Source organism: Neoarius graeffei, chromosome 11 (assembly GCF_027579695.1).
Source record: "Neoarius graeffei isolate fNeoGra1 chromosome 11, fNeoGra1.pri, whole genome shotgun sequence".
Classification (NCBI taxonomy): domain Eukaryota; kingdom Metazoa; phylum Chordata; class Actinopteri; order Siluriformes; family Ariidae; genus Neoarius; species Neoarius graeffei.
Window position 1 is genome coordinate 13,207,538 of NC_083579.1, and position 24,303 is coordinate 13,231,840.

The 24,303-nt window shown below is 41.8% G+C and overlaps 1 protein-coding gene across 1 annotated transcript in view; it reads left to right on the forward strand.

The window, feature by feature from the left end:
- Positions 1-10,393, forward strand: part of LOC132894118 (zinc finger protein 271-like) — a 68,365-nt gene extending 57,972 nt beyond the window's left edge. Inside the window, exon 6 of the mRNA XM_060933447.1 lies at positions 8,138-10,393. Coding sequence (XP_060789430.1) covers positions 8,138-10,314 — 2,177 coding nt within the window. The 3' untranslated portion in view covers positions 10,315-10,393. The remainder of the gene's footprint in view (positions 1-8,137) is intronic.
- Positions 10,394-24,303: the final 13,910 nt, after the last annotated feature.

Sequence of the window (24,303 nt, forward strand, 5' to 3'; positions counted from 1 at the left end):
AGACTTGAGAGTGAGCATGGCTCTCTTTCAGGCGAGCTGAAACGCTTACAGGAGAAATGTATTGATCTTGAGTCCAGAAGTCGGCGACAAAATTTAAGGATAGTTGGTGTCCCTGAGGGAGTTGAAGGAGCTAACCTAACCCGTTTCTTACAAGAATTCTTGTCGGAGGTGTTGGGCCCTGAGAACTTCACATCTCCCCCCCGTCATCGATCGTGCCCACCGATCCCTGGCTCTGAAGCCGAAGAAGGGTGAGCGCCCGCGCCCCATCATAGCACGATTACACTACTTCGCCGAAAAGGAGCGGATCCTGGGCATTTCCAGAGGAAAGGGTCGGCTACTTTATCAACAGTCCCCTGTTCACATCTTTCCCGATCTCCCCGCCGAGGTTAGCAAGCTCAGAGCCGCCTTCAACCCGGTGAAGGCAAAGCTGCGTGAGGCGAAGATGGACTACAGTTTATTCTTCCCTGCTGTCCTCTCCGTGAACATCGACGGTGTCCGGCACAAGTTCAACACTCCAGAAGCAGCTGAAAAGTTTTTTCAGACAAAGATCGCCCCGAACCTAGCTGTAGAAGGGTCATGTGAGTAACGAAATTGTTATAGTTTGATGCGCCATAGGTGGTAGTTTTTTTCCCCCCTCTCTTTCTCGTTATGAGCTAGCCACCTATTAGGGCTTGCATTTGCAGGTCCAAAGCCCTCAGCTATTTTCATTTGAAAAAGACAATACTAGAGCGTGCCTGCCAGTGCCACGTTTTTGCCAAGTTTCACTTTGCTGTCACCTTTTTTTTTTTTTCTATGTTGATTTTTACAAAACGCATGTGGTGGACTCAATGCATGCACTCAGTTTACTGGGCTGGACTGGACTGGAGTAATGCCCTGGCCTATGATTTCTATATAGCCTAGCCTACATGTATACTTCTATAAGATATAGTGTAATGTTTAAATAAGCTGAGAATTTAAGCGCATGTAGCACTATGACTAGCCTATTGTAGCAGAGCAGCCTTGAATCCCAAAAGGCCACTTGCACTTTGGTTTGTATGTTTAATATGCCACAACATAGGCCTAGCCCATTTTGGGGAGCACTTTTATTGGAATTCATATTTAATGGATTTTTTATTTTATTTTATTTTTTTATTTTATCTTCTGTCATATTTGGACTGGGCTTTTTCATGCACTGTCTGCACCTGATAGGCTCACTTGAGAGTAGCACAGTGCCATTTTTAATTTAGTCCAGCTTTCTTTATTTTACTCCACCATTGAATAGGCCATGGAATGTAAATGCAATGGGTTAGATTGAATTATAATTATCTATGTTTATAAAAAAAAAAAAAAGGGGAGTCGAGTTAAACAGGAGTTTAAGCAAGCTCTGAACTAGCTTAGGTGGTGCAGCGACTGTACCATGTCTCGTCCTAAGGTAGGCCTATTTAAGTTGTTTGGTCCTAAGGCCTTTCAGTTGGGGAAAGGCAGGAGTGGGTGGGGGGGTGGGGTGTTTGTTTGCTGTTCTTGTTGCTGTTTGCATGTCTCTCATCTTACAAAAATGCCGCTCTGTAAAAAACTCATGTCTGAATTAAGTACAATAATAGGGAAAACACATGGTAGCTATGACTTCTTTTGATGCTAAAGAGGAATGCCTGGTGCAATTTGTCAGTTGGAATACGAAAGGTCTTAATACAGCTATGAAGCGGGGTAGAGTCTTGGGCCATTTAAAAAAACTTAAGACTGACATAGCATTCTTACAGGAGACCCACTTGAGGAACCAAGACCATTTTAGGCTACGAAAAGGGTGGGTTGGTCAGCTTTTTCATTCAACATTCCACTTTAAGTCTAGAGGGGCTGCGATTCTAATTAATAAGAACATTCCTTTCATTTCCTCCTCTGTTACCTCTGATCCACATGGTAGATTTGTAGTGGTGACTGGGTCCCTATATAATACCCCCCTTACATTAGTCAGTGTGTACGGTCCTAATTTTGATGATGAGCATTTCTTTTCTACATTTTTTGCATCTCTCCCCGACCTGAACACCCACCGCCTGATTATAGGTGGGGACTTCAATTGCGTCTTGGATCCCAAGTTGGACAGGTCATCCAATAAAACCCAAACATTGACAAAATCTGCCAAACTAATTAGATCCTTTATGGACACCTTTAAAATTACTGACCCCTGGAGGTTCAAGTATCCGACATCTCGTAGTTATTCCTTTTTCTCCCCAGTTCATCATTCATATAGTCGAATTGATTATTTTCTTATTGATTGTAAACTTGTCCCTGCGATTAGGCGGTGTGACTACGAGGCTATTGTTATTTCAGATCACGCCCCGCACCAAATGCAGCTGGCTTTTTCCAACAAACATATGCCCAGGACTTGGCGCTTTAATAATTTGTTACTAGCAGATAAATCATTCACAGAATTTTTAAAATCCAACATTGAAGTATTTTTGATTATCAATGACACAGGAGAAGTGTCCAAGAGCACACTGTGGGAAACTTTGAAAGCCTACCTTCGTGGCCTGATAATTTCCTACAGTGTGGGTACCAATAGACTGCGTGCTGAACGTATCTCCAGTCTTACCCATGAGATCTTAGATTTAGATCACTCATATTCTGTATCGCCCAGTCCTGATCTTTACAAACACAGACTAGCTTTGCAAACAGAATTTGACCTGTTATCCACAAATGAAACTGCACAGCTTCTGTTGCAAACATGCCATAGATCTTACGAGCATGGAGAGAAAGCTGGGAAACTTCTGGCCTTACAAATCAGAAAATCAGCTGCCTCTAGAATGATAACTGAAATTCGTGCGCAATCGGGGCAAACAATTCTTGATCAGCAGGATATTAATGGAGAATTTGAACAATTCTATACACACTTATATTCTTCAGAGTCTGAAGGTGATCCCTCTTTAATTGATGATTTTTTCAGTAAGTTGAACATCCCGACTATTTCCAAAGAGGATAAGGCACAACTTGAAGAACCTCTGTCTCTTGAGGAACTAAATAACGCTATTAAGAGCATGCAAACCTCTAAAGCTCCAGGTCCTGATGGATATAGCTCTGAATTTTACAAAGCTTTTTCAGATCTCCTCTCTCCTGTACTTTTAGATGTCTTTAATGAATCATTCAGCGCTAATACACTTCCTGCCACTTTTTACCAGGCCTGCATTTCCCTTTTGCTAAAACAGGATAGGGACCCTCTTGACCCAGGTTCATACAGGCCCCTCAGCCTTTTGAATGTAGACACAAAGATATTAGCAAAAACTTTGGCCACCCGTTTAGACAGGGTCCTTCCCACAATTATCTCACAGGACCAAACGGGCTTTATTAGGAATAGACTTTTATTTTCAAACCTTCGTAGACTCTACAATATTATTTACACTCCCAGCCCTTCCTCCTGCCCAGAGGTACTCCTTTCACTAGACGCTGAAAAAGCGTTCGACCGAATTGAATGGGATTTTCTTTTTTCTGCGTTGGACAGATTTGGATTCGGCAAAAAGTTCATCTCTTGGGTCAGTCTTCTTTATGTTTCCCCATCGGCTTCGGTTCAGACTAATGCTTTCAGGTCAAATTATTTTCCCTTGCGGCGTGGCACAAGACAAGGGTGTCCTCTTTCCCCCCTATTATTTGCACTTTCCATTGAGCCTCTGGCCATTGCCTTACGTTCACTCAATGGCTACCAGGGAATATTCAGAGGAGGGAGAGAGCATAGAGTGTCATTGTATGCAGATGATCTGCTCTTATATATTCAGGACCCTCTCACATCTATTCCCAATATTATGTCTGTTTTGAAAATTTTTGGCAAGATTTCTGGTTACAAGCTGAATTTATCTAAGAGTATACTGTTCCCCATAAACAACGCTGCTCAGGTTGTGTCTTATTCTCAGTTTCCATTCAGGTTGGTTAATGGATCTTTCAATTATCTGGGAGTAGTTGTAACAAGGTCTGTCCAGTCACTGTTCAAATTTAACTTTAAACCTTTATTTGATCGCACTATTAAGGATTTTGGTAGATGGTCCCATCTTCCTATGTCTCTAGCAGGGAGAGTTAATGCCTTGAAGATGAACATTCTTCCTAAATTCCTGTTTCTTTTTCAAACCATCCCCATCATCATTAATAAGTCTTTTTTCAAACAATTAGACAGTGAAATATCTAGTTTTATTTGGAATAAGAAAACCCCTAGAATTAGGAAAGATTTTTTGCAAAGACCTAAACGTTCTGGGGGCATGAGCCTTCCAAATTTTCAGTATTATTACTGGGCCTGCAACGTACGAGCTCTCTCTTTTTGGGATCAGACCCCTGGCTCAGAAGAACAACCTGCCTGGTTGCAGATTGAGCGGGCCTCATGTCATCCTACTTCCTTGAGTGCGTTGTTATTCTCTTCCCTTCCAATACCAGTCGAATATGCCAAATCCAATCCTGTAGTGACAGAATCATTGAAAATTTGGACTAAAATAAGACAACACTTTGGCTGGCATGCTAAATCTCTTCTAGCCCCTCTATGTGCAAATCATCACTTTCATCCCTCTTTGTTAGATAATTCCTTTCAACTATGGGCTCATAATGGGGTCTCAAGAATGAAGGACCTTTATATTGATGCTATTTTCCCATCTTTTGAGACGCTGCGTAGAAAGCTTAAACTCCCTCAGTCTCATTTCTTTCGTTTTTTGCAAGTTCGTGACTATATAAGATCTAATACAAACTCTTTCCCTAATGCTCCCACCCCCACCCAGATGGACTCTTTATTTTCAGTTGATCCTTCATCTAGAGGGGTGATTTCATACTTTTACAACCACATGTTTAGCCAGATAGATGTATCTCTAGATTTTCTGAAATTTGCTTGGGAGGAAGATTTGGGCATTGACTTGACAGAGGAGCAGTGGATGGGAGCACAGGAGGGGGTACACTCAGCATCCATTTGCACCAGACACGGGCTCATACAGTTCAAGGTGGTGCATCGCTTGCATCTCTCCAAAGTCAAGCTTGCTAAAATGTATCCTAACATTGATCCCTTATGTGACCGTTGCAGGGCATTTCCAGCTACACTGGGTCACATGTTTTGGCTGTGTCCAGAGTTATCAGATTTTTGGGTCTCCATTTTTAAAACCTTATCTGATGTTTTTGGTCACACACTTGAACCAGATCCGGCATTGGCTCTATTTGGGGTACTGAGTGAGGACAGTCCTCTAAAAGGGTCTGCGTCCATGGCAACTAGGTTCATAGTTCTCTTAGCACGCAGATTAATTCTCTTGAACTGGAAACAGACACGCCCTCCCTCTCATACAGTATTGATCAATGATATTATGCAACATCTTAAACTGGAAAAACTGAAATATACTCTCAGAGGTTCTACTGATCGTTTTTATAGGACTTGGCAACCCTTTATAGACTATGTTGAATCCAGGCATTCCTCTTAACTTCTGCTACCTATATGAGACTATAGTATTGTAATGATTTTGATGTAAAGCGGCTCATTGTTGACAACAATGCTTGTTTGTTGGTGTTGCTGTTGTGTGTGTATGTACGTGTGTGTGTGTGTGTTAATATGAAAAATCAATAAACAGAAGTTAAAAAAAAAAAATGGACTGTGGCAAAGTGGAAAACTTTTCTGTGGTCAGACGAATCAAAATGTGAAGTTCTTTATGGAAATCGGGGACGCCGTGTCATTCGGACTAAAGAGGAGAAGGATGACCCAAGTTGTTATCAGCGCTCAGTTCAGAAGCCTGCATCTCTGATGGTATGGGGTTGCATTAGTGCGTGTGGCATGGGCAGCTTACACATCTGGAAAGACACCATCAATGCTGAAAGGTATATCCAGGTTCTAGAGCAACATATGCTCCCATCCAGACAATGTCTCTTTCAGGGAAGACCTTGCATTTTCCAACATGACAATGCCAAATCACATACTGCATCAATTACAGCATCATGGCTGCGTAGAAGAAGGGTCCGGGTACTGAACTGGCCAGCCTGCAGTCCAGATCTTTCACCCATAGAAAACATTTGGCGCATCATAAAACGGAAGATACGACAAAAAAGACCTAAGACAGTTGAGCAACTAGAATCCTACACTAGACAAGACAAGTTAACATTCCTATCCCTAAACTTGAGCAACTTGTCTCCTCAGTCCCCAGACGTTTACAGACTGTTGTAAAGAGAAAAGGGGATGTCTCACAGTGGTAAACATGGACTTGTCCCAACTTTTTTGAGATGTTGTTGTCATGAAATTTAAAATCACCTAATTTTTCTCTTTAAATGATACATTTTCTCAGTTTAAACATTTGATATGTCATCTGTGTTCTATTCTGAATAAAATATGGAATTTTGAAACTTCCACATCATTGCATTCTGTTTTTATTTACAATTTGTACTTTGTCCCAACTTTTTTGGAATCGGGGTTGTATATTAGATTTATTGCGAACGCTTAAAACTATTCCTATGCAATTCTTGAGGTCTCAAGGCATTTATAAAGAAAAAGTGAGGCCATGGTTCTGCGTATCTCCTTTAAACTCTTGCAGATAAATAACTTCATGTTAAAGGTAGACTGCCTTTCAGATTTTTCAAGTTTAGGTCATAAAAAGAATTTTCTCTGACACCCAGTTATTTTTGTTTAGTGGACCAAAAGCTACTGAATTCAAATCACAGACTTCCAATTTTATTAGTTTTTTTTTTTTTTTAAATAGAACAATTAATGAATTTAGGGCCATGTGGCCCTAAGTTCTCTGCTATTTTTTCCTGCTTCACTATGAGCCAATTCAAGATACTACATCATGCATCACATAGTGGGCTTTCCCCATTCACACAAGGCATTGTAGGATACAAATTTGAAATAGGAGAGAAAAATGGAGGACATAAGTGTGTGAATGAAACATGAAAAAACGACTACAGTAACGGAAAGCGAAAAGTAAAGACGTTATGTTACAAAGGAAAGGAAACACAGAACCAAACTAATAAATATCGGTGGTCAGGGAGCACCTCAGTGTGATCAGCTGTTCGTTTAGCAACAGAATGATGTAACTGTCAGTGCACGGTCAAGGTTAACCTGTAGAGGGCAGTAATGCAACAATGTGGATACCAGCTGCTGTAAAACCCAAAAGAAGAAGAAGGTAAACCTGCGCATTCGGAAACGTACTTCCTCTATCTACTTGACTGCATGAAGCAAGCGATTTCATACACATTATTTGCTCGGGAATCCCCTCAAATTAAATAACTTCCCAGCCACAGAATGGCCTGATATTTTGTGAGATATTACAGAAATAAACATGTATCACAATGACCGAAATTCAGAGGGAACTAAATTTCACTGGTTTTATGCAATCGAAAGGCCATCTAACTTTTAGGGACAAGTAGCATCCGATGATTGAATAATTAAACACATGGAGGTTTGGTTTGCTTTATTACTACAAACCACACCATGGCATTCTTCAAATACTCCAGTAAGGAAATTCCTACTGCTGTAGACCGACTTGAATACCATCTGAACCGTGGCAGTGTGACATTTTTTAATTAAATTACTCTTCTTATGTGTCTTAATTTATGGATGTTGGCTTGCTGTTTTTCATTAGTTACATTAATATGAATCAACTGGGTTTCACAAAAATCCCACAAGCTTAATTTCATTAAATGTGTGTGTAATTGAAATAAATAAGTGTTTTAAACTTGACAACCCAGTCCATATATAAAATCCATATGAAAAAATACAGACTTGCTTGTGTAAATGCTACTAGAAACTATTTGCAAATAAATCTATTCATATCCAGCTTGATAAATAAGGCCCATTGTGTCTTTCAGAACCTTGAATACTAGGATTGAGCTTCCTTTTCAATCCTGGTTGAGCTGTAAATAAGGCTAGGCTTGCCATTACCTAGACTTGACATTATATCAAACAGAAACCAATAACTCTCCCTTGGTTGCTCAGACCCATAAGGCTATAGCTAATGCTGTGTATAGCTGCTGTTCCAGCACCTTATTGAATCAAGCTTTTTTTTTAATTTTATTATTTTATTTTTGGTCTGTCTTCATTCATGTGGAATTTTGAATATTTGAAATTCAGTAAAAATGCTCCCTGACATTAGATTAATATTGTTAGATTTTATAATCCTATTGCATTTCATGTTCAATTTCTGACATTTTTGTCCTTTCGCTTCTCCAGAAGTAAAGAACGCTCTGCTGCAAGTCTTTTCCTGCTCCACATGTCCTTGTCCTGATGCATCTCAAATTTACCAAGACAAACACATCCAGAGATGCCACTACGAAGCATATGTGAGACTTCAGGAATCAAGAGAGATTAAATATGAACTTCAAATCCCCTCCAAATGCTCCAGTAGTGAGCCAACATCAACTGATGCTGTCAGTTCTGACACTTCTCACAGTGATGTACAGAAAGGAATTCACCACTGCTCAGACTGTGGAAAGAGTTGTAGTCATCAGGATGCACTCCAGACAAACCAGTGCAGTCAGACAGGGGGAACTCCACATTACTGCTCACAGTGTGGAAAGAGTTGTACTTGTCAGAATAATCTCCAAAGACATCAGCGCATTCACACAGGAGAGAAATCGTATCACTGCTCACAGTGTGGGAAGAGTTTTACTCAGCAGAAGAATCTCCAAACACACCAGCGCATTCACACAGGAGAGAAGCCGTATCACTGCTCACAGTGTGGGAAGAGTTTTACTCATAAGAGGAATCTCCGAACACACCAGCGCATTCACACAGGAGAGAAGCCGTATCACTGCTCACAGTGTGGAAAGAGTTTTACTCAGCAGAGTCATCTCCAAAAACACCAGCGCATTCACACAGGAGAAAAGCCATATCACTGCTCACAGTGTGGGAAGAGTTTTGCTTATCAGAGTAATCTCCAAACACACCAGCGCATTCACGCAGGAGAGAAGCCGTATCACTGCTCACAGTGTGGAAAGAGTTTTACTCATCAGAGTGATCAACAACACCAGTGCATTCACACAGGAGAGAAGCCATATCACTGCTCACAGTGTAAGAAGAGTTTTACTCAGCAGAGTGATCTCCAACGACACCAGCGCATCCACACAGGAGAGAAGCCGTATCACTGTTCTCAATGTGAGAAAAGTTTTACTGATCAGAGTTATCTCCAAAAACACCAGCGCATTCACACAGGAGAGAAGCCGTATCGCTGCTCACAGTGTGGGAAGAGTTTTCTTCAGCACAGTGATCTCCAACGACACCAGCGTATTCACACAGGAGAGAAGCCATATCACTGCTCACAGTGTGGAAAGAGTTTTACTCATCGGAGTAACCTCCGAACACACCAACGCATTCACACAGGAGAGAAGCCGTATCACTGCTTACAGTGTGGAAAGAATTTTTCTCGTCATAGTAGTCTCCAAAAACACCGGCGCATTCACACAGGAGAGAAGCCGTATCACTGCTCACAGTGTGGAAAGAGTTTTGCTTATCAGAGTCATCTCCAAGCACACCAGCGCATTCACACAGGGGAGAAGCCATTTCACTGCTCACAGTGTGGGAAGAGTTTTACTCAGCGGAGTCATCTCCAAGCACACCAGCGCATTCACACAGGAGAGAAGCCGCATCACTGCTCACAGTGTGGGAAGAGTTTTAATTATCCAAGTAGTCTCCAAACACACCAGCGCATTCACACAGGAGAGAAGCCGTATCACTGCTCAGAGTGTGGAAAGAGTTTTCCTCGTCAGAGTGAGCTCCAAAAACACCAGCGCATTCACACAGGAGAGAAGCCATTTCACTGCTCACAGTGTGGGAGGAGTTTTACTCAGCGGAGTACTCTCCGAACACACCAGCGCATTCACACAGGAGAGAAGCCGTATCACTGCTCACAGTGTGGGAAGAGTTTTACTCATCGGAGTGAGCTCCAGAAACACCACCGCATTCATACAGGAGAAAAGCCGTATCACTGCTCAGAGTGTGGGAAGAGTTTTACTCATCAGAGTGAGCTCCAGAAACACCAGTGCATTCACACAGGAGAGAAGCCGTATCACTGCTCACAGTGTGGGAAGAGTTTTACTCATCAGAGTGAGCTCCAAAAACACCAGTGCATTCACACAGGAGAGAAGCCGTATCACTGCTCACAGTGTGGGAAGAGTTTTACTCATCAGAGTGAGCTCCAAAAACACCAGTGCATTCACACAGGAGAGAAGCCGTATCACTGCTCACAGTGTGGGAAGAGTTTTACTCATCAGAGTGAGCTCCAAAAACACCAGTGCATTCACACAGGAGAGAAGCCGTATCACTGCTCACAGTGTGGGAAGAGTTTTACTCAGCAGAGTGGTCTCCAACGACACCGGCGCATTCACACAGGAGAGAAGCTGCAACAGTGATCACAGTGTGGAAAGATGTTTACTTATTCAGTTACGTTTAAGACCTACAGGTGCGCTAATTCAGAGACAGTGCATGATTTAAAGTTGTCAAATTAAATATGGTTGTTATTGTAGTTTTGTCTGAAAATGACCTGTACTTTGAACTTTATTGTTGATGTTATATGTCGGTTTTAAAATATGTAACCTTATAGTGATGTTTAAAATAAGACTATTATTGTTTTCTTTTGATCTTAAGTAGTCATTAAGTACCACTATACAAGTAATGATTTAACTGCAACACTATTATCAGTGTAGTGCTGCAGCATGAGACTAATTGTTAATGGAATTATTACTGATCAGGAGTTTAATGTACTATGTTTAACAAAAATGTGGAGCAAACCAAATGAGTATGGAGCATTTAAATGAAGCTCGTCCAGCTATATGCATCAGCCTCATTTAACTGGTAGAGGAGAAGGCATTACGGTTATTTATAATGATAATCTAGGAATCATACAAAAATCACTATGTTTGACATAATTTATACTAACATATGTAGCCAAAAAAATAAGTCTACCCAGTTGATTCAGCTAATTATTATTTATAGACCCGTGGTCTATATTCTGAATTTCTTTCTGAATTTGCGGATTTCATTTCAAACTACTATAATCAACTACTGCACAAAGTTTTATAAATAGTCTCCCTGAGTTATCAACTTTGATTGGATCACCGTCAGACCCCACAGAACTTGATCAGCAAATTGAATGCCTAGAGTCAACATTCTGCTTTACTTTTAGATAATGTATCTCCACTTGAACGAAAGTAATTTAGGAGAAAAACATAGCACCCTGCTATAACAATCATACATACATCAGAACATAAAATTAGAAAACGGTGTCAAACAAAATTGATAGTATTCCAATTAGCATGGAAGGAGAGCCTCTGGAACTACACAGACAAGCTTTTAATGCTGCTAGATCAACATTTCTGTCCACGCTAATAGAAGATGATAAAAATAATCTTAAATTTTTTTATGTTATACTTTAGCAAAATGAACTAGGAATAAGACCACCACAGAAACATGCACACCTTCAATGTTTAGTAGTGATGACTTAATGAAGTTTTTTCAATAGCAGGTGAAAATATCAAACTATTAATTTTAAACTGGACAATTTGATAAGTATCCCTGTAGAGAACAATATAACTACATCAGAGCAATGATTTGTGTTTTACACCTTAGAGTCCGAACTAATTTCACTTATTTCCTCATCAAAATCTTCAACTTGTGTACTTGCCTATATATGATTTTTTTTCACCCCTTATACGATTCTTCAAACAGATAACACAAGAAGCAATCAAACCTATTTGAAAAACAATCGGTTATTCTTTTAGCAATGGCTATGTACCTAAATCCTTTAACCTAGCAGTTGTCAGACCCTTGATTGAAAAACCTCAACTCTTGTCAGCTGTTATAGGTCAATATCAAACCTCCCTTTTATCTCCAGGATCCTAGGAAAAACTGTGGCATAAAAGTTATGCTCATATCTACACGGGAATAACATCCATGAAAGGTATCAATCAGGATTCCGACCTCATCATAGCACAGCAACAGCACTGGTTAAAGTAGTAAATGACTGACTCCTGATCAGGGTTGTGTCTCCTTGATTGTGCTGCTTGACCTTAGTGCAGTTTTTGACACTATTGATCATACCATTCTCCTTGATGAACTAGAAAATGTAATTGAAGTTAAAGGAATGGTCCTCTGCTGGCTCAGGTCTTAACTGATTATTGTGAATTTGTATATGTAAATGGTGACTTCTGTATGCATGCTAAAGTAAAGTTTGGTGTTACACAAGGTGCTGTCTTTGGCCCACTGCTTTTTTTTTTTTCATTAAAATATGCTATCTCTGGGTAATATTATTTGTAAGCATGGTATTACTTTCCACTGTTATGCTGGGGGACACAGCTATATGTTTCAGCAAAGCCAGACGAGAGACACTAGCTTAATAAAATTGAGGAATGTGTAAAGGACATTAGACACTGGATGCTTATTAACTTCCTTCTACTTAATTCTGACAAGACATTACTAGTACTTGTACTAGGACAACATGCAGCTAGAAGCAAGTTTTCTGATGAAATAGTAACTCTAGATGGCCTTTCTGTTTCTTTGTGGGCAGTAGTAAAAGACTTTGGTGTGATTATTAGTTCCAGTCTTTCATTTGAAGTTTATGTAAATAATATTACTTGGATAGCCTTCTTTCAGCTCAGAAATATTGCACAGATAAATACTGTAACTACATGATGCAGAAAAACTAGTTCATGCTTTTATTACCTCCAGGTTGGATTATTGTATTGCCTTACTGTCTGGATGTTCCAGTAGGTGCATAAATACGCTCCAGTTAGTTCAAAATGCAGCAGCAAGAGTCCTTACTAGAACTAGAAGATATGACCACATCACTCCTATCTTATCCACATTGCATTGGCTCCCAATCAAATTTCACAGTGATTATAAAATACTACTATTGACCTCTAAAGCACTGAATGGTCTTGAGCCATAGTACCTGAGTGAATACCTGCCATGCCTACTAAGATCAATAGGTATAGGCTATTTTGGGCACCTCAAAAAGTAAAAGGCTACATCAGGGGCAGAGCTTTCACTTACAAAGCCCCACATTTATGGATCAGCCTTCCAAGTAGTGTTCATGACTCAGACATAGTGTCTTTGTTTAAGTTAAGGGGATAGGGTTAGGTTTTATGGAGGCTGTGTTGTGCACTGTCCTTCCTAGGGCCTCTCCTTAATGTTCCACCAATGCCAAATCAGTCATCGCCATGTTGCATTTGGGTTTTTCTTAGGGGAGGGTTTAAAATTAGAGTTGGGGTAAGTCTTATTTTAAGATTGTGGGTAGGGAAAGGGGAAACAGTGAAGGTTAGGTGCTGAGGTGATGGGTTATGGTAAGGTTTTAGGGGTGGAGGAAGGGGTTGGGTTTTAGGGGTTGGGTATAGAGTTAGTGTAGAGTAGGGGTAGTGGAATAACTCCTATGTGCAGGCCTATTAGAGTTTGGGGGTGGAAAGAGAGAGCCTGGTGAGGTAAAGGCCTGGAATTGAACCACAACCTTCTGGTGGATGGGCTACCATTTAATTTGTTGAGCTCAAAATCCTCTCACGTGATACATGCTTACTAAGTGATAAAAGAGAGGGGATTGGGTTAGGGTTACGGGTGGTGGAGGGGGAGAAATACAAACCCTGATTCAGGTAGGGGATGGGTGAGTGGTAGAGGGTGGGTGGGGTTAAGATGAGGAAATAAGGATGAGAATGGATAGGGTTAGGAATTAGGGGTGAGGGTTAGGGATTGGGAGTGGGCGATGATAGGGTTAAGGGTTTGGAGAGGTTAGGGTAGGGGATGGGGTTGTGGAGGGTTGGGGTTAGGAATTGGGAGTTGTACAGGTTGGGTATGCTTATGCACCCTAATCCAGCCACTGGGGGTGCATAAGCATACTCTTGGTGCCGGTCCCAAGCCCGGATAAATTGGAAAGGGTTGTGTCAGGAAGGGCATCCAGCGTAAAACTGTGCCAAATCTAACATGTGGATTGAAAAGAATACCATACCGGATCGGTCAGGGCCCAGGTTAACAACAGCCGCCTCCGGTACTGTTGGCCAATAGGGTGCCGGTGGAAAGTATGCTACTGTTGCCCCAAAACAGAGAAGGAAAAAGAGAGGGGGGAGGTGTGGTAGGAGAGAGCATGAAAGGTGGAAGGGAAGGAGCTTAGAATTGAGGGTAGGAATACTGAATGTGGGAACATTGACAGAGCAAGAGAGTGAGCAGATATGATGGAAAGAAGGAAGTTGGACATTTTGTGTGTGCAGGAGACGAGGTGGAAGGGAAGCAGGGCCAAGAACATTGGAGGTGGATGCAAGTTGTTTTATTATGGAGTTGATGGAAAGAGAAATGGTGTTGGTATTGTTTTGAGGGGAGAGTTGGTCAACAGTGTGATTGATGTGCAGAGGTGGAAAAACTGGATTGACAAAGTAAAAGTCCTGCTTAGGTTTTCCTTCTGCCTGTGCTCTCAACACAGGTGATTTCACCAATTAGCTCATCAACCTGGCTTAGGGGATGTGGTAATTAGGATCAGCTGGTTCATTGAATTGGCTGGAGCAAAAATGTGGCAGGGTTTTTACTTTCTGCACCCGGGTTTTTCCACCTCTGTTGATGTGAAAAAGGTATCAGATAGAGTGATAGGCATGAAGCTGGAGATTCTTTTTTTTTTTTTTAAGATTTTTTTTGGGGCTTTTTCACCTTTATTGGATAGGTCAGTGTAGAGACAGGAAATGAGTGGGAGAGAGACGGGGAGGGATCGGGAAATGACCTCGGGTCAGAATCGAATCCGGGTCCCCGGATTTATGGTATGGCGCCTTATCCACCTGAGCCATGACGCCCCCGAAGCTGGAGATTCAAGGAGTGGTAATCAGTGTTGTGTGTGCATATGCCCCACAGGTTGGATGTGAGAAGAGAAAGATCCTTTCTGGGAAAAGATGGATGAAATGGTAGAAAGTATACCAAGGGAGTAGCACGTGCTGATAGGAGCAGATTTCAATGGACATGTTGGCAAGGGAAACGGAGGAGATGAGGATGTGATGGGAAGATATGGTGTAAGAGAGAGAAATGTGGAAGGGCAAATGGTGGTTGATTTTTCAAAGAGGATGAGTTTGGCAATAGTCAATACATCGAGAAGAAAGAGCAGCACAGGGTGACATTTAAGAGTGGAGGAAGATCTACACAGGTGGACTACATACTCTGCAGAAGGGGTAACCTGAAGGAGATTGGAGACTGTAAACTGATGGCAGGGGAGAGTGTAGCTAGACAACATTGAGTGGTCGTGTGCAGGATGAGCTTGAAAGTGAAAAAGAGGAAGCGTGAAATAGTGGAGCCGAAGATTAAGTGGTGGAAATTAAAAGAGGTTAAACATCAGAAGGAGTTTAGGGAAGAAGTGAGACAAGCATTGAGTGGTAATGGAAGTCTGCCAGAAGATTGGGATACTACTGCTATACTAGTAAGAGAGGCAGCAAGGAAGGTGCTAGGGTGGTCATCGGGAAGGAGGAAGGAAGACAAGGAGACATGGTGGTGGAACAAAGAAGTGCAGGAAATTATAAAAGAGAAGAGGCTAGCAAAGAAGAATTGGGACGATCAGTGAGATGAGGAAAGCAGGCGGTTATACAGAGAGACAAGACAGAAGACAAAAAGAGCAGTAGTGAAGGTGAAAGCAGATGCATACCAGGAGTTGTACGAAAGACTGGAGACCAAAGAAGGAGAGAAAGACCTGTACAGACTAGCTAGGCAGAGAAACAGGGAAGCGAGGGATGTACAGCAGGTAAGAGTGATGAAAGATGTAAATGGAAATGTGCTGACAAAGAGAGTGTATTAAGAAGGTGGAAAAAGTACTTTGAGGATTTATTAAATGAGGAGAATCCAAGAGAGAAAAGGTCAGATTCGTTGGAGACAGCAAATCAGGAAGTAGAGTTGGTTAGAGTAAGGATGATGTGAGGGTAGCCATGAAAAGAATGAAGACTGGGAAAGCAGTCAGACCAGATGGTATCTCGATTGAGGCTTGGAGATGTTTGGGTGAGACGGCTGTGGAGTTCCTAACAAGATTGTTAAATAAGATCCTAAAGAATGAGAAAATGCCGAATGAATGGAGAAAGTGTGCTAGTCCCAATATACAAGAATAAGGGAGATGTACAGAGCTGCAGTAATTACAGAGGGATAAAATTGATGAGCCACACCATGAAGCTATGGGAAAGGGTACTGGAGGCGAGATTGAGAAGAGAGGTAGCAATCTGTGAACAGCAGTACGGGTTTATGCCAAGAAAGAGCACGTTGGATGCAATTTTTGCTTTAAGAATGTTAATAGAGAAGTACAGGGAAGGCCAGAGAAAGCTACATTGTGTGTTTGTAGACCTGGAGAAGGCATACGATAGAGTGCCGAGAGAGGAGTTATGGTATTGTATGAGAAAGTGTGGAGTGAATGAGAAGTATATTAGAGTGGTGCAAGACATGTATGAGAACAGTGAAACAGCAGTGAGATGTGCAGTTGGAACGACTGAATGGTTCAAGGTGAAGGTGGGACTCCATCAAGGATCTGCTTTGAGTCCTTTCTTGTTTGCCATAGTGATGGATAGCTTGACGGATGAAGTGAGGCAAAGAGTCACCATGGAACATGAGGTTTGCGGATGATATTGTGATATGTGGTGAAAGTAGAAAAGAGGTTGAGTTGGGTTTGGAGAGATGGAGGTATGCATTGGAATGAAGGTGAGCAGTAGCAAAACAATACATGTGCATCAATGAGAATGGGGATGAGAGTGTAGTGAAGATGCAAGGAGTAGACGTAAAGAAAGTTGGTGAATTCAAGTACTGTGAACTGTGCAGGAAAATGGGGGGCTGCGATAGTGAGGTGAGAAAGAGTGTGCAGGCAGGGTGGAGCAGTTGGAGAAGGATTTCGGGAGTCATTTGTGATAGGAAAGTTCCAGCAAAAGTGAAATTTAAGATGTATAAGACAGTAGTGAGACCAGCTATGATGTATGGATTGGAGACCGTACCTTTAACGAAGAGACAGGAGGCAAAGTTGGAGGTGGCGGAGTTGAGGATGTTGAGGTTTGCGATGGGAGTGACAAGGTTGGACAGGATAAGCAACGAGCACATCAGAGGGACAGCACATGTGGAGAGCTTGGAATTAATCAAATCAAATCAAGTTTATTTGTACAGCGCTTTTAACAATAAACATTGTCGCAAAGCAGCTTTACAGAATTTGAACGACTTAAAACATGAGCTAATTTTATCCCTAATCTATCCCCAATGAGCAAGCCTGTGGCGACAGTGGCAAGGAAAAACTCCCTCAGACGACATGAGGAAGAAACCTCGAGAGGAACCAGACTCAAAAGGGAACCCATCCTCATTTGGGCAACAACAGACAGCCTGACTATAATATTAACAGTTTTAACAGGTATAACCCTCAACTGTCCTCATGGGGCCGTCCTTCACAATTAAGCTAAGAGAGATGAGACTGAGATGGTATGGGCACATCCTGAGAAGAGATGCAGAGCATGTTTGTACCAGTTTGTTCCAGTAACCTAATCAATATAAAATTAGATCATACTAACTGTACAGCTGCTGCCAGCACCTTTGATCTAAAGGTGGGGCTATTAAATATTAGATCTCTTACATCTAAAGCGCTAATGGTTAATGAACTCATTACTGATCAGGAGTTTAATGTACTGTGTTTAACAGAAACATGGATTAAGCCAAATGAATATATAGCATTAAATGAAGCGAGTCCTCCTGGATACAGTTATATACACCAGCCTCGTCTAACTGGCAGAGGAGGAGGCGTCGCGGTTATTTATAACGATTATCTAGGTGTAACACAAAAACCTGGTTATAAATTTAATACATTTGAAGTTCTTCATACTCATATAATGTATGTAGCCTCAAAAAATAAGTCTACCCAGTTAATTCCATTGCTTATTATTTACAGGCCCCCGGGGCCATATTCTGAGTTTCTTTCTGAATTTGCAGATTTTATCTCAGATCTGGTTATTTCCTTAGACAAAGCTTTAGTTGTCGGAGATTTTAATATTCACTTCGATAACCCAGAAGACCCTTTAAAAACAGCGTTTGTGTCCATCTTAGACTCAGTCGGGATTAAGCAGAATGTCATAGGACCGACCCATAATGGTGGTCACACCCTTGATCTAATACTAACATTCAGATTAAACGTAGATAATATAGTCATACTTCCACAGTCTGAAGTTATCTCAGATCATTGTCTCATCTCATTCAAGATATGTCTGAGTAATAATATATGCACCTCACCACGCTACTGTATTAAACGTACTTTCACGTCAACTACTGCACAGACCTTTATAAATGATCTCCCAGAGCTGTCAACTTTGATTGGGTCACTGTCAGCCCCTGCAGAACTTGATCAGGCAACTGAATGCATAGAGTCAACATTCCGCCATACTTTAGATAATGTAGCTCCTCTAAAAAGGAAAATGGTCAGAGACAAAAAATTAGCACCCTGGTATAATGATGACACTCACACATTAAAACAGACCACTCGAAAATTGGAACGTAAATGGCATCAAACAAAATTGGTAGTGTTCAAATTAGCTTGGAAGGAGAGCTTCCTGAAGTATAGAAAAGCTCTTAGTGCTGCGAGATCAACATATTTCTCCTCCCTAATAGAAGATAACAAAAATAATCCTAGATTCCTATTTAATACTGTAGCAAAATTAACCAGGAATAAGTCCACTATCAACACATGCACACCTGCAGTATGTAGTAGCAACGACTTCATGAATTTTTTTAATGACAAAATTGAGAATATCCGACAAAAAATTCAAACTACTAATTTAAGGTTAGACAATGAAAGTGACCTTGTAGTTAACAATATAACTGTATCAGATCATCAGTTAGAATGTTTTACTCCCCTAAAAGAAACTGAATTACTTTCATTAATCTCTACATCAAAAGCCTCAACTTGCGTACTAGATCCCTTACCGACACATCTATTCAAACAGATAATGCCTGGAGTAATTGAACCGCTTCTAAAAATAATAAATTCTTCTCTTATGATTGGCTATGTACCCAAATCCTTTAAACTAGCAGTTATCAAACCCCTGATTAAAAAACCTGACCTTGATCCCTGTCAGCTGTCCAATTATCGGCCAATATCAAACCTCCCCTTTATCTCCAAGATCCTTGAAAAAGCTGTGGCACAGCAGTTATGCTCATACTTACATAGGAATAACATCCATGAAATGTATCAGTCAGGATTTAGACCTCATCATAGCACAGAGACAGCACTGGTTAAAGTAGTAAACGAGCTACTGTTGGCATCTGATCAGGGTTGTGTCTCGCTACTTGTGTTGCTTGACCTTAGTGCAGCATTTGATACCATTGATCATTCCATTCTTCTAGATAGACTAGAAAATGTTGTGGGAGTTAAGGGAATGGCCCTCTTCTGGCTCAGGTCTTATCTAACTGATCGTTATCAGTATGTTGATATAAACGGTGATATTTCTAGACGTACCGAGGTAAAGTTTGGTGTTCCACAAGGTTCTGTCTTGGGTCCACTGCTTTTTTCTCTATATATGTTACCTCTGGGCGATATTATTCATAAACATTGTATTAGTTTCCACTGTTATGCTGATGACACACAGTTGTATGTCTCTGCAAAACCTGATGAGAGACACCAGCTTAATAGAATTGAGGAATGTGTTAAGGACATTAGACACTGGATGCTTATTAATTTCCTTCTGCTTAACTCTGACAAGACTGAAGTACTTGTGCTAGGACCACATACAGCTAGAAGTAAGTTTTCTGATTACACAGTGACTCTGGATGGCCTTTCTGTTTCTTCACATGCAGCAGTAAAAGACCTCGGAGTGATTATTGACCCCAGTCTTTCATTCGAAACTCACATTGATAACTTCACCCGGATAGCTTTCTTTCATCTCAGAAATATTGCAAAGATAAGAAATTTAATGTCATTGCATGATGCAGAAAAACTAGTCCATGCTTTCGTTACCTCCAGGTTGGATTATTGTAATGCCTTACTGTCTGGATGTTCCAATAAGTGCATAAACAAGCTCCAGTTAGTTCAAAATGCAGCAGCAAGAGTCCTTACTAGAACTAGAAAATATGACCACATCACGCCTGTCTTATCCACACTGCATTGGCTCCCAATCAAATTTCGTATTGATTGTAAAATACTACTATTGACCGTTAAAGCACTAAATGGTCTCGCACCACAGTACCTGAGTGAACTTCTGCTCTTCTATGACCCGCCACGCCTACTTAGATCAAAAGGTGCAGGCTATCTGCTGGTACCTCGTATAGTGAAGGCTACATCAGGGGGCAGAGCCTTTTCTTACAAAGCCCCACAGTTATGGAACAGCCTTCCAAGTAATGTTCGGGAATCAGACACAGTCTCAGCATTTAAGTCTAGGCTGAAAACACATCTGTTTAGTCAAGCCTTTTGTTAATGGTGTTTATGAGGTAAAGGAGTAGATCTGGAGGGTCCTCAGACATAGAGTGTTTTGGTAAACTGGGATGTATGGATGCTGTCAGTCCCCACTCGCTTGCTCACTCGAGTTTGTTGACGGTGTAGTGGCTGGCTGCTTTATGTCCCGGGGCTCCCTCATGCCTGTGTTAACTTCTGGCTCTCTCCTTTTAGTTATGCTGTCATAGTTAGTTGCCGGAGTCCCTGCTTGTACTCGGTGCAATATGTATACTGCTCCTACTTATTCAGGTGACATTGGGCATACCTAACAACCTGTGTTTTCTTTCCCTCCCCCCCCACCCCAAATCTGTCCCTCTGAGTTACATGGAGTCAACAGGAAATCTTTTGGTGGAGAGGGTGGAGACCTCGACTGGCTATCGTAGCCTGCAGGGAATCGGCCATCAGACATTCTGTCGCATGTCCCAGACCCGGTGAAATGTAACTGAATTGTCTTGGCCAGCCCTAAGGGTCCCATCTGCATCTCATCATTGCTGAGGAGTGTGCTCCCATCACCCAATCAAGCATCCAGCCAGAGCAGGTCATGATATATTTTTTACCATATTAACATGCCATTGTTGTGTGTTATGCCTGATGTAAAGACTCTCGTCTCTGCGAGCCTACCACACAGATTTAATACTTGTCATTTTTAGGGCATACCTAACAACCTGTGTTTTCTTTCTCTCCCCCCCCCCCCCAAATCTGTACCTCTGAGTTACATGTTGATCCTGGGATTGAGATGCTGGCCTCTTCTGCCCCTCGGACCTGCTTGATCCATCCTGGTGCCCTGTGTCTGGTCGGAGTTTTATCGCACCGCTCCTGTGAAGGACGGCCCCATGAGGACAGTTGAGGGTTATACCTGTTAAAACTGTTAATATTATAGTCAGGCTGTCTGTTGTTGCCCAAATGAGGATGGGTTCCCTTTTGAGTCTGGTTCCTCTCGAGGTTTCTTCCTCATGTCGTCTGAGGGAGTTTTTCCTTGCCACCGTCACCACAGGCTTGCTCATTGGGGATAGATTAGGGATAAAATTAGCTCATGTTTTAAGTCGTTCAAATTCTGTAAAGCTGCTTTGCGACAATGTTTATTGTTAAAAGCACTATGCAAATAAACTTGATTTGATTTTGATTTGATTTGATGTTGGAAGAAGAATGTTGAGGATGGAGCTGCCAGGCACACGAAAACGAGGAAGGTCAAAGAGGAGATACATGGATGTGGTGAGAGAGGACATGAAAGTGGCAGGTGTGGTAGAGAAGGATGTGGAAGATAGGGAGCAATGGAGATGAAAGATCCGCTGTGGCGACCCCTAATTGGGAGCAGCCAAAAGAAGAAGACAGGTTGGGTTACAGATAAAGAGTTTAGAAAGATCAAGGATTGGGGGAGGGAGAGGTTGTGGAGGGATAGGTATAGAATTAGTGTAGGGTAGGGGTAGTGGAATAACTCTCTTATGCAAAGGTCTATTAGAGTTTGGGGGTGGAAAGAGAGGACCTGGTGAGGGGAAGGCCTGGCATCAAACCCATGACCTTCTGGTGGATGGGCTATCATTTAACCTGTTGAGCTAAAGATCCTCGCATGTAATACATGCTTACTAAGTGATAAAAGAGAGGGGAGTGGGTGAGGGTTATGGGGGGGGATACAAGCCCTGGTTTGGGTCGGGGATGGGTAACTGGGTGGGGTTAGGATTAGGAATAAGGTTGGAAAGGGTTGGGAGTGGGAGATGGTAGGGTTAGGGATTGGGAGTAGGAAAGATAAGGTTAGGGATAAAGAGTTTGGAAAGGGTAGGGTTGGGAATTGGGAGAGGTTAGCATTAGGAATTGGAAGTGGAAAAGGTTAGGGTTAGGAATTGGAAGTGGAAGAGGTTAGGGTTATGGAGTAGGAGAGGTTTGGGATTAGGTGATTGGAATGGTTAGGGTAAGGAATTAAGGAAGAGAGAGGTTGTGGAAGGGTCAGGGTTGGAAGTTGGGTGCGGAGATTAAGTTTAGGGTGGGTTAGGATGAGGATTGGGGTAAGCTTTGGGATTGGGGGAGGGGGAGGGTAATTAATGGGACGTAAAAGGCCCCCTGCATGGTCGAGAACTAAAACATTTAAAAACCAGTGATAAGTGCTCTCATATGGCTCACATATCCCAAGTTATGGACAATACGATGTGCAAGCTTGGAATTGAATCAATTGCTGGGTTTCACATGACGTCACATCTGCCTCATTAGTTATTCACAACTTTAGCTGGTGGTCTACCAAAGCTCAGCTGACTAAGTGTTTGTACGAAGAAGGTGGATTGCTCACATGAAAAATGCCTTATGCTTGCGTTGTTTTAGGTTGTTCAAATCAATCAAACCGTGAAACTGAAAAGTTTCTTCAGGGTTCCCCATTAACTAATAAAAAAGGGTGAACGAACACAGGATTTCACAAAAAGACGTCGAGAAACGTGGCTTTTGAACCTCTCACTGAAATTGAAGGGAGCCAAATCAAAGCATGCTAGAGTTTGCAGTGATTACTTCGTGAAAGGTTTGTATATCCCTCTCAGCTATGTTGTTAGTGTTTTCCAAGTACTTTTCTTGCTATGTGTCATTATTTTACAGTACTTTTTTTTAGTCACAAAGCGCTAAAGTCCCCATCTGTTTCTTTGTTTACTCCTCACAAAGTCCAGAGGCATGAACGTCACGACAAAATTCTTACCCAGCCATAGAGTTACAATGCGCCGTGATCACTTCTCCATCTTGTTTAACTAAGATCCAGGTCTTTAAAGGGGTTTCTGATGATCTTTGTGAATGATTTAGCTGAGAGATAAGAGTGAACACAAGTGAGAATCAAGCAAACTGTTGTTTGTTTACACTGCAACATTTTGTTGTAAAGACACAAACGAAAAGCTTAAAAAATGCATACACAGGCAAAAACAATACAGGATTCATTTGGCAGCGACTTGATACCGAGATCCTTTACCCAGCCACAAACAAAAAAAAAGTTGTAAGCCTCCATACTCTTCCACGCTTTCATCTGTTTTGCGGTGTAGAAGGATGTCTGCAACACCAGATAGTTCGAGATGTTGGGGAACTTGACTGAAGGGTAATTTTCGAGATCGTATGACAAATCCTTCTTTCCCAGACTGTAGAGGTCTATTCCATTGCACATAATCTCCTGAATATATCTAAAATGAGCAGTGGCTTCTAGATTACGAGCATACTCTGATAACTTATCGGTAGTTGTTTGCACTACAGCGGCCGTTTAGACCACTAACTAGTTCACTTCTGGTAAAACCACTAAGAAAAGTCATGTGACTGAAACCCAGCAATGACCTTTGGGTTGAAGGATGGCCATTCTAACCACTGAGCTAAATTGCCCTGTTAAGAACTGGTTTACTAGGTGCTCGAAAAGGTATTAGGTTACTCATAAGTGGCAAAAAAAGGCGAGGGAAGGGAGGAGAGAGGTGTCCAACTCTATGGACCCTTTTCACGTGACATCACGACAAACGCGGCCGCCATTTTGGACATGTACTACCAGTAGTTTACCACAGCCAACATTGAGGAACGGCAGCAAAGAAAGTGTTTATTTTCAGCAAGACTTCCATCATGCCACTATGTTGTTGTGCACCTGGATGTAGTAACCATCAACAAACAAGGCAAGGGTTATCATTTTATCGGATCCCGGTAGATGCTGACCGACAGAGAAGATGGATAGCGGCATACCAACGCTTGTGTAGTGACCACTTTGTTGGAGGTAAGACGAATAAAATTAGCCAGAAAAGGCATTACATTTGCTGTTAACATTCCATTCTAGTTTACTGTAATTATGATCTGGCAGCTATTTACACCAGATCCAGTGTAAATAGCTGCCGGAGCCAACGTCCGAGGTTCCGGAGTGCGCTCGCTCGCGGCCGGCCGGAACCAGCGCGCTCCGGAACCTCGGACGTTGGCTCTGGCAGCTATTTACACTGGATCCGGTGTAAATAGCTGCCAGATCATA